Source organism: Echiichthys vipera (genome assembly GCF_963691815.1).
Source record: "Echiichthys vipera genome assembly, chromosome: 2".
Lineage (NCBI taxonomy): Eukaryota > Metazoa > Chordata > Actinopteri > Perciformes > Trachinidae > Echiichthys > Echiichthys vipera.
Window position 1 is genome coordinate 7237139 of NC_139827.1, and position 11817 is coordinate 7248955.

At 42.1% G+C, this 11817-nt stretch overlaps 1 protein-coding gene across 1 annotated transcript; it reads left to right on the forward strand.

The window, feature by feature from the left end:
* Nucleotides 1-3138: 3138 nt before the first annotated feature.
* On the forward strand, nucleotides 3139-9711 carry ptcd1 (pentatricopeptide repeat domain 1; the record flags this gene model as incomplete). The annotated part of the gene is made up of 8 exons (XM_083936674.1): nucleotides 3139-3612; nucleotides 4775-4915; nucleotides 5791-6009; nucleotides 6096-6197; nucleotides 6919-7593; nucleotides 8656-8772; nucleotides 8966-9148; nucleotides 9351-9711. 8 exons carry the CDS (start codon nucleotides 3139-3141, stop codon nucleotides 9573-9575), a joined length of 2136 nt encoding a protein of 711 aa, XP_083792800.1. The 3' UTR covers nucleotides 9576-9711.
* Between the last annotated feature and the right edge of the window lie 2106 nt (nucleotides 9712-11817).

The window sequence follows — 11817 nt, forward strand, 5'->3', positions numbered from 1 at the left end:
GTGTTGAGATTTAAAAATAACAACTTACATTTTAAGAGGTCTTCTCTGGTTTGAGGTTCATCCGTCAGTGAATCGTCTGCTTGAAAACACACAAATTCAGAGTTAAGTTTAAGGAATATTGCTTTATATGGTAATTTTGGAAGAACATTATCACGGAGGAAAAGTCTCTTTGACACACAGACGGGGCTGAAATCATTAAAACGCTGTTAAAAAGGATTTTCTGACATTCACCTATTAAAAAATATGGAAGATTTTCACAAAATCACTCATAAAATAAAAAAAGTAAAGCAACATCAGATGAATTAAAACAAAAACAAAAAAGATCTTTGTTTTAATTACAACTCAAAACCATTCATCTGGAACAACAACAACACGAGTGTGAATGAAAATGTGATAAATGATCTCGATGAAATGAAAACGATGATGTGTTTTTACTGTAAGGAGCAAAGTCCAGTCGTGTTTGTATTGTGGGTGAGTGTGGTGTATGTTGCGTGTGTAGTGTGTGTTGTGTAGTGTATGTGTGTTGTGTGTGTGTGTTGTATGTTGTGTAGGGTGTTGTCTGTGTGTTATGTGTGTGTGGGGGGGTGTTGTGTGTTTTTGCGTTGTGTGTGTTGTGTATGTAGTGAGTGTAGTGTGTGTAGTGTGTCTTATATGTGTTGTGTGTTGTGTGTAATGTCTTTGGTGTGTGTTGCGTGTGTGTTGTATGTTGTGTGTGTTGTGTTGCGTGTGTGTTGTATGTTGTGTGTGCTGTGTGTGTAGTGTGTTTGTTATGTGTGTGTTGTGTGTGTAGTGTGTGTGTGTGTTGTGTGTGTGTTGTGTGTGTGTTTAGTGTGTGTGATGTGTTTAGTGTGTTGTGTACCAGGAGCAGGTGTGGACACAGGAGGAGAGGGTGGAACCTGCCGGACTCGTGCAGAGACGTCCTGTAGAAATCATCTCATATATTATTGTGTTAATCTCTGTGACTCTTTGACAACTACCAAAGAGTTTTAACACTAAAATACATTTTATTAAAGTCTGTGTGTTTAAATAAACCTGAGGAGTGAACCTTTAAAGATATATAAAGCGCTTAATGATGCGTTAATTAATAACTTTCCATGCCAGTATATTAAAGTCCAACAAAGAGGTTGACACACTATTATATGGCTTTTTTACACTTAGTCTACTGTTACCCTCTAATATTTATCACCTGGTTTATTATATTATTTATTTGTGTGAGACCTTAATGTCTTCTATTAACTTACATTTGATGTCGGCAGAATTACATAACAATAACAGAAATCTGAGTTTTTCTATCATAAACAAATCTAAAGTTACCATTGACGCTGAAGATGCAGCTCTGTCTGCTGTAAATCTGGTTAAAACTTTTATCCAGGAAGTTTGTGTCGACTCTGAAAACTTTGTTACTGTCTAAATAAATCACACCAGTCTTAAAATAGTCGTATTCAGTCTGGATCGCCGTCTTCGCCTTATTTTACCCCAGGAAGAGACGCAGAAACACCTTTATGACAGGCTGCGGGGAGTGGCAATCTAGATGGTAACCCTAGATTTGAGAAACTCTCGCGAGACTTGCTTCCCGGTCGCATATACTAACTATTACATTAGATTTTTATGCCTAACTTTAACCACCTAACTGTAACCATTCGTGTTAAATTCCTAACCTCAAACATCTATCATTAACTCTTCGAGGTTAATGCCCGACCGTCAATATCTCGCGAGACTTTCTCATAATTAAGGTTACGGCAGGCAGGGGGCGGCAGTAGCTCAGTCCATAGGTGCCTTGGCTGGGAACCGTAGGGTCGCTGGTTCAAGTCCCTGTGTGGACCATATATGGAGCGTGGACTGGTGGCTGGAGAGGTGCCAGTTCATCTCCTGGGCACTGCCGAGGTGCTGTTGAGCAAGGCACCGAACCCCCAACTGCTCGGGGCGCTGGTCACTGGCAGCCCCCTCGCTCTAACATCTCTCCTCAATTGCATGTATAGGTCCTGGTTGTGCATGTGTGTATTTCGGGCCTGTGTGTGTGTAACATGTATGATAATAAGAGTGAAAATTGAATTTCCCCGTGTGGGATAAAAATAAAGTAATTCTTCTTCTTACCATCTGAGACACGACCCGTGCCACAGATGTGAAGTCAACGGCGAAGACAAAATAATCTATCAACGATGAAGTCGATCGAGTTAAATCCTGTTCAGAGCAGAGCGTTTTAAATCATTTATTTAATTTTTATTTTCATTTTAACCCAGAAATATATGAATGTTAATGAGGAAGGAGGTCCTATTTATTTGTTTATTTCTATATTTATTCATCCATGCTTATTTATTCATTTATTTATTCATTTATTTCTTTAATTATTTAAACATGCATTTATTTATTTATTCCTATAACTTTGTATGCATTTATTTATTTCTTTTAATTCATGCATTCATTTATTCCTGTAATTATTTATACATTTATTCATGCATTTATTTCTTAATTGATTAATTTATATTTTTAATTCATGCATTTATTTATTTATGTATTACTATAACTATGTATACATTTATTCATGCATTTATTTCTTAATTAATTGTTTTTCATACATGCATTTATTTATTTATTCCCGTAATTATTTAAACATTTATCCATGCATTTATTTCTTAATTGATTAATACATTTTTTTATTCATGCATTTATTTATTTATTTATTCCTGTAATTATTTATACATTTATTCATGCATGTATTTATTCATTTATTAATTTATTTCTGTAATTATTTATTCATTTATTTATGCATTTATTTCTCAATTGATAATTTATTTTTTTTATTCATGCATTTATCTATTTATTCCTGTAATTATTATACATTTATTCATCCATTTATTTCTTAATTAATTTTTTTATGCAAGCATTGACTTATTTATCCTGTAATTATTTATACATGTATTTTATGCATTTCTTTATTTATTTATTGAGACTTCATGTTTCGGGTGCTTCACATAAATCCGTTGTTCCTGATCCATTACTCGGGTCTTGTCTGGTGTTTGTCATTGAAACATCGTGGTGCGCACAACATGACGGAAGCTCCCTGTGACTAAAACATCACAGGTTTGATCTTTAAAAGTACCTTTTTAATATTATAGTTATCCAGGTAAATCTATTAATATGTTAACGTCCGTCGCCTGTTCGTGCCTGCGGACCGGGAGGAAGGTCTCGCTCCCTGGAGCCCAGTTCTCCCTCTTCTCATCGGGGAAGATCTCGTCCAGGACCCCGGGTCTGACCGGCGGACCCGAGCTGTCACGACACCGGCCTCCAGGGCTCCTCACCCGGACTCCCTGGCAGCTTCTACCCGCCAGAGCTGTGTCCCTCTCGGTCGCTTCTTATGCGGGTACAGACCCTCTGGAGAGCGACCCCCCGGGGGACCAGGAGACCCAGTTCGGCTCCTTTTCCACCGACATGTCCCACAGGAGGTCTTTCAGGAAAACCGGTCCGTACGTCCAGAATCTGCGGCACCGGGAGTACGACGATGACGGGGACGATGGGGACGAGGCCCCGGGGGAAGCTCGCAGGAGGCCCGGGAGAAGCAACACGCCTTACTGGTACTTCTTACAGTGCAAGAGGCTGATCAAAGAGGGCAAGGTGGGTTCATTTGAGCTGCTGTATGCAACTTAATACCATTATATTAATCATTTGTGAGTTATTATAATTAAAATGCATTGAAGAAGAGCTACTCAAGAGTCAAGATTCAAGATTAAATAAGCTTTATTTAACCCAAGGGAAATTATTGTGCAACAGTTTCAGTACAAAGATGGGAAGGGACAATAAGCATAAAGACATACATCAAATCAAATAAAGCTAACATAAAATAAATCAAACAATTACTAAATGTGACAGAGTGCATCAGACATTGTGGTTAAACGTAGGTAAATACAATATACAACAATACGCAGCGTGCAGTTTAGCAGCATGTTCTTGCTTCTTGGTTGTAGCAAAACCTTTCTAACAAATACAAACAGGGACAACAAACAGCAAAACTAAACACCTAAAATAAAAAATATTATTATTATTAATATAATGGTTAGCACTGTAGCCTCACAGCGAGAAGGTTCCTGGTTCGTGTCCCGGCTGGGGCCCTTCTGTGTGGAGTTTGCATGTTCTCCCCGTGTCTGCGTGGGTTTTCTCCGGGTTCTCTGGTTTCCTCCCACAGTCCAAAGACGTGCAGGTGTTCGGTTCATTGATGACTCTAAAATTGCCCGTAGATGTGAATGGTTGTTTGTCTCTGTTTGTCTCTATGTGCCCTGTGATAGACTGGCGTCCTGTCCAGGGTGTACCCCGCCTCACACCCGATGTCAGCTGGGATCAGCTCCAGCCCCCCGAGACCCCGATAGGGACAAGCGGTTGAAGATGAATGAATGAATGAATGAATGAAGGAAAAGTATTTGTTGCGTCAGTGATATTTGAATATTGCTGTTACATGTGTGCTCGGGCTTCTGTTTTAGAGACAATGTAGTCGTTTGACGCTGATCGAGAAAACCCGTCGACATCACAAACAAATTGATTCAACTGAAAAAGAACCAGATGAACAAAAAACAGAAAGGAAATTTGTCATTTTTTGTCACATTTTCATTATTCAGCTTCAGTTTCTCGTCTAAAAGCTCGACTTTAAGAAGTTAGTGTTGAGTCCTGATGTTTATTGTTTTATGTTGTGTGTATTATTTGTTGTTTCTTTATTTAAATCCTGTACCAGAAACATTTTCATTAACTCTCGTGACATTAAACCGTGTTATGTGTCGTCTCACAGCTGCAGGAGGCCTTGGACCTGTTCAGCAGGGACATGCTGCAGGGGGAGAGGCTGCAGCCGCTGGAGTACAACTACACTGTGCTGATCGGAGGCTGCGGCCGAGCCAGGCAACTCAAAAAGGCCTTCAGTCTCTACAACGATGTAGGGAGATTTAATTTAATACTTTTTTTTTATTATCCTGCTGTTCCTGTAGCATTATCTTTAACATGTTTAATCCTATTCAGCAGTGGCGTGCACAGATTTTTTAAAGGGCAGGGGCGAAAAAGAAAAAAAGGGCACATATAGCGCGTCCTCGCCACTGAAGAGGGCACTTTAATATACGTTTTGGCTCCCAAGAGTGCTCTTAGGCATGGGTTTTGGCTCCTAGAGGACACTTAAACATGAGTTTTGGCTCCTAGAGGGCACTTTAGCACGAGTTTCCTTTCCTAGAGGGCATTTAAGCACGAGTTTTGGCTCCTAGAGGGCACTTTAGCATGAGTTTTGGCTCCTAGAGGGCACTTTAGCATGAGTTTTGGCTCCTAGAGGGCACTTTAGCACGAGTTTTGGCTCCTAGAGAGCACTTTAGCATGAATTTTGGCACATAGAGAGCACTTTAGCAAGAGTTTTGGCTTCTAGAGGGTACTTTAGCACAAGTTTTGGCTCCTAGAGAGCACTTTAGCACGAGTTTTGGCTCCTAGAGGGCACTTAAGCACGAGTTTTGGCTCTAAGAGGGCACTTAAGCACACGTTTTGGCTCTAAGAGGGCACTTTAGCACGAGTTTTGACTCCTAGAAGGCACTTAAGCACGAGTTTTGGCTCTAAGAGGGCACTTAAGCACACGTTTTGGCTCCTAGAGGGCACTTTAGCACCAGTTTTGAAGCTGAAGTTTGTGCTGTTGTTGAATTGTATCATTTCTCCTGTTTACATCAATGAGAATAGACTAAATATTGTTAAGACCTTTCAGTAAAACAAACTGCACCTCCACAATTATCCTAAGGGGTGTGTGTGTGTGTGTGTGTGTGTGTGTGTTCGTTCCAGATGAAGAAGCGAGGTCTAGATGCTGCAGACGCCACCTACACCGCTCTGTTCAACGCCTGCGCTGAGTCGCCATCCAAACAAGCCGGCCTCCAGCAAGCGCTGAAGTTGGAGCAAGAACTGCGTCGTAAAAAATACCCCCTCAGCACCATCACGTATCACGCCCTTCTCAAGACGCACGCCAAGAACAACCACCTTCAAGACTGTATTCACACATTGAGGGTGCGACATGAGCCGACATTTATATATAATATATTTGTATATGAAAGGTTGTTTTACAGAATGAGTTCTTGTTTGTTTGTTTGTAGGAGATGCTGCAGAACGGCCACGTTTTAACTCAGGAGACGTTTCACTACCTGCTGATGGGCTGTTTGGAAGACAAACAAACTGGATTCAGACTTGCTCTACAGGTAGTTACGTGTGTGTGTGTGTGCGTGTGTGTGTTTTATTATTTTCAATTTATTTAACCTTTATTTAACCAGGAAAAGTCTTATTAAAATCTCTTTTACAAGAGAGTCCTGACCAAGACGCGCAGCAACACAGTTCCACAACTACAGACAAAAGTTTAGAAACAACAGAGAACTTAAAAATAGTCAGAACATCATTAAACAAAGACAAAAGCGTCTGCTTCAACATTATAATGAAGGGATTTAAATGTGTTTAGAGAAACCAGCTCCTTCAGTTTCAGTTCGTTCTGCAGTTGGTTCCATGCGGAGGGCGCAGCGTAACTAAATGCCCTTTTCACCAGTTCAGTACGGACTTCAGGTACAGTTAGTTAGTTAGTTACGTAGATCAAATAAGCCATCTAGACAGTTTTTTCTGTGTAGGGACTCTTTTCATGATACTGCAGAGGTTTGCTGTTATTTTGAGCAGAATTAGTGGTTAAAAAAGACGTTTTAATGCCTTCACCTTACTGCCCCGAGCTAATCAGTGTTAGCCACGTCCGGCTGTTAGCGACTCTCCCAGATTGCTCCATTAAAAGTTTATACCCCCCCAAAAAACCTGTCTCGATGGCGTATTTGATGTGTGTAAGTGCCGAAAAAGGCCATGGGATGATTTTGCGCCGGAATGACACTTTAAATATAATTTATATATTGCAATAGGTGCCTCACTACTTTGCTTTTGTTTCAGGTTTGGCGCCATATGCTGAGGTCAGGGATTCGTCCGGACTCAAAGAACTATAACCTGCTCCTGCGAGCTGCTAGGGATTGTGGGTTTGGCGATTCCGCTCTGGCCTCTGGCGTGCTGCTGGTGCCTGACCAGGACTATGAGAGGAAAAGGGTGTCACATGGCAAGTCAAAGTCTGGACGCAAGGATCAAGTAGACATCAACCTCCTGGAGAGGCAGTTGTTTCTCCAGCCTGGGCCACACGGTGACAGTGAGCAGGTCAGCAGAGGCGGCGAGGAGGAGTCCTGCAGCAAAGACTCAACCCATTTGGTTCCAGTCCGACAAAGAGAAACCACCTCACTGCCCATTGACTTAGCAGGTGACTCTACAGCCCCGAACCTACTGGACCTTTTTGAGGGTAAGCGGGGTGGCGTGGTGTCCCTCGGCACCGTGGACGGAGCGTCAGATAGACTCGCCCTCATCGGAGGAGCTCAAGGTGTCCTGGACAAGTTGGCAGCCAACGAACTCAGTCCAGACCTCAAAACTCTGTCCCTGCTGGCCGACATGATGGAGCCGGGATACGCGTCCCTGCAGACGCTGCTGAAGGTCGCCAAGCAGCATAAAGTGAAGCTCGACGTCGGGTTCTTTAACTCTGTGATTCGAAGAGCGGCCAAAGCTGGCGACCTGGAGGAGGCAAAGGTATGAACACACCAGGGTTTTAAGATACCGTATTTTCCGCACTATAAGGCGCACCTAAAAACCTTCAAATTTCTCAAAAGCCGACAGTGCGCCTTAAATATGGACCAATATTGAGCCACAACAGGTCTCGTAACTACGGTAAACAGCCGCCGACTCTGTTTCCCTCCGTAGAAGAAGTAACGCGTGGTGCATGTTGAGATATATGACTGCTCGAAGCGTGCCGTTTCATTTCCATTTGTGTGTTTGTGTAAAGAGCCCAAAATGGCTCCTATTAAGAGACACGCTTACGACGCAGAGTTTACACTCAAGGCCATTAGTCACGCAGTAGAACACGGGAATAGAGCAGCAGCCAGAGAGTTTAACATGAACGAATCAATGGTGCGGAAGTGACAACAAGATGACCTGCGCCAAGTTAAGAAAACTAAACAGAGTTTCTGAGGGAACAGAGCGAGATAACTTCAGTTGGAGGACAAACTCGAACAGTGGGTTGTTGAACAAAGAGCAGCAAGTAGAAGTGTCCGTACAATCACTATTCGACTGAAGGCGACAGCGCTAGCACGCCAACTTAACATCAGTGAATTTAGAGACGGTCCTTAACGTAACCCCAGCCTCGACTGTAGCGTCTATTCTATGCGCCTTATAATGCGGTGCGCCTTATATATGAAAAAAGTTTCAAAATAAGACATTCATTGAAGGTGTGCCTTATAATGTGGAAAATACGGTACAAGAATATTAAATTTGATACAGTACCAGTGTAAAAAAACGATACTCTATACCTTTAAATACCACAGCAAAAAGAAAGGAAATGTTCCAGGTACACAAAATAGCAGCCTTGGGTAGAAAACCTGAGTTTAGATCTGTTTTTTTTTTTTTATAGCTTTGGTTCTTTGATACAATTAAAAGTGAATATCGTCTAATTTTGAAACACGTTGAAAAGTATTGAAGTATGGATTCTTTTTTAACAATTTATTTTATCTCCCTTATTCTTTTTCACAACTCTCCTCACTATATAGAGAAACAGTTTCTTTTTATAACGTGTGCGTTTCTTCTCTCTCTCTCCAGAATGTGTTGAGCGTGATGCGACAGCGCCACGTTAGCGTGGATGTGAAGACGTTTGGATGCCTCGCTTTAGGCTGCGAGCGAGAGCAGGACGGGCTGCAGCTGCTGAAAGACATGGAGGTGACGAAACACTCAGAATAAATGTTGAATTTCACGTTATGTGTATAATCAAAGACAGAAAATCCTCCTACATTCTGTCACATTTGTTTTTTTTGTGTAAGTGTAGGCTGGGTGTTTATCTGCACTAAGAGATGAAACAAACTCTAATATCTGCAGATCTTTTTTTTTTAATCTTTGCGCTTATTTTTCGCAGGAGGTGGGACTCAAACCTAATGTCCAGGTGTTCTCTGCTCTGATTGGCCGAGCATCTCGAAGACTGGATTACGTCTACCTTAAAACGATGCTCAAGAGCATGAGCAGCATGGGGGTGTGGCCTAATGAGGTCATCATCAAACAGCTGGAGTTTGCCTCACAATATCCTCCCAACTTTGACCAGGTACACACACACACACACACACACACACACACACACACACACACACACACACACACAAAACATTCTCTGGCAAGTACCCTAAAGCACAGGGCACGGTACGGATGGACAGTGTGAGTGCGCCCTTAGATAAATGGTCTCTTGACTGATTCATATTCATATTTGTCCTGTTTTCTGTATCTTTCCTCCCTCCCATCAACCGCAGTACAAGTCAAGAAACAACTACCTGGTCCAAATCGATGGTTTCCGTGGTTACTACCAGCAGTGGCTGAAAGACACGCCTGCTCAGAGCGCCGAGGACGAGCAGGCAGAGCTGCGGGCTCAGATGGACACTCAGGTGCTGAAAATAGAAGCTGCAGATGGACTGACGAGGGCCCAAAGGAACCAGTCAGCAGCAGCACGGAGATATAAGTCCCGAAGCAAAGACTAGACAAGCAGCGCTGCTTTGTAACAGCACTCTGGAAAATATCTCTCATTCCTCTCCCTGACGCTCTGTTGGTGTGTTTGCCTTCAGCTGCGAAACTCCGGATGGACTTCAGGTCACAACTGCTGCTCATGGACCGTCCGTCAGTTAAAGGTTGAATACGGAGAATCTTTATTTAAAGCTGTATTTTTACATAAGAAATATATTTAGTCTGAATTAATATTATGACTTTCTGTCACATTCTGTTTCCAATGTAGCAGCCAATAGCATTGGGCGTTGCCGGTTGCCAGGTTTGTGTGTTGTTGCTACAGAAACAAGGAATCATTTAGAGTTGAGAGCTAGATGATCGATTACAGCTGAATACTGGCTAACATTAAAAGCTGTTGTAAAATTAATTGATTAGTCGTTACCCTGTGTGATTCATCACTTGACGTGGCGCAGGTGGATCGCGGACACACTCGCCAAGAAACCTGGCAACAAACCTGGCAACAAACCTGGCAACCCTACTGCTATAATTATTGTCTGTTGTTGCGACTACGATCTTGAGACACTAGATGTCGCTGTTCTGCTCATTCTCCGTATTCAACCTTTAACTTACTGTAGATGCATTTTTCTCCAAAGACTGATGTTTATGTAATTTATATCGCAATCAAAGTAAAATTCTGTTTGAGACATTACATCTCAGCTTCTGTTGCATTATATTTTATTTTGAATGCAGGATTTTAGGGTGAATGATCGTCTTCACTGGCCGACGGTACACTAAATTTTAGGGTTGGAAGTTAATTTGCGGTGTCTCAGATCCGTTTTTAAAGTAGTTTTTTTTTGTCTACATATCTGATTTTCTTTGAACATAAATAAGTTAATGAACAACAATGATGAAGTAAGGAATTCATTTATTTCGGTATATATTAGGCTTATGTACTCCTACCCCTTCAACCTTAAAAAAATATACTCATTAACACAAAATGATGAAATCACAGACATTTGAATGTATCAGTACACTTACATTTCTGATCACACCAAAATAAACGAACAGCGCATAACCCAAAATAGTAAAAATCAAATTAAACTTAATTTTCCATACTGAAATGATGTCATTCTTATAAAGTCTTTTAAATCAGACTAGAGTACAACCTAATTTAATATAGTCAGGACAATTATTTAAGATGCCAACCCCTCTAACAGAACGACAGAACAGTAGTTCATCTCATCTCATCTCATCTTCAGCCTCTTATCCGGTGTTGGGTCGCGGGGGCAGCAGCTTTAGCAGGGGACCCCAAACTTCCCTTTCCCGGGCCACATTAACCAGCTCTAACTGGGGGATCCTGAGGCGTTCCTAGGCCAGTGTGGAGATATAATCTCTCCACCTGGTCCTGGGTCTTCCCCGAGGCCTCCTCCCAGCTGGACGTGCCTGGAACACCTCCCTAGGGAGGCGCCCAGGGTTCATCCTTATTAGAAGAAGAAGAAGAATTACTTTATTTTTATCCCACACGGGGAAATTCAATTTTCACTCTTATTATTATACATGTTACACACACAGGCCCGAAATACACACATGCACAACCAGGACCTATACATGCAATTAAGGAGAGATGTTAAAGCGAGGGGGCTGCTAGTGACCAGCGCCCCAAGCAGTTGGGGGTTCGGTGCCTTGCTCAACAGCATCTCGGCAGTGTCCAGGAGATGAACTGCCACCTCTCCAGCCCACGCCCCATACATGGTCCACACAGGGACTTGAACCAGCGACCCTACAGTTCCCAGCCAAGTCACCTATGGATTGAGCTACTGCCGCCCAGAGATGCCGAGCCACCTCAACTGGCTCCTTTCAACGCAAAGGAGCAGCGGCTCTACTCCGAGTTCCAGTTCGAGTTTCTCAAATAATAGCGGCCGTCTCAGGTTATAACTGGAATCCTTCATTTTTAATATAATATTTAATATCTTGGTTTACTTGTTGCTTTGAACATGGTTTGTGATCAACTAAGTCCCTGAATTTCAAAATGTTCAAGCGATTAAATAGTGGGTTGTTTGGCTCACACAAAGGTTTTGCAGAACTGCAGTTTTTGGGCACTTCCGTATTGGATCAAACAGGAAGTCGCTGTGGTGGCGGTTTGGTTAAAACAAAGAAATTGGGGGATTACCTTGACCCAAAAAACAGGATTGTAAAAAAGGATTTGATGTAGTTTGAATCACAAACAGCAGGGGCAGCAATGCGCCATAGCTGCGTCCAGTCTGCCTAATTAAAGAAGAA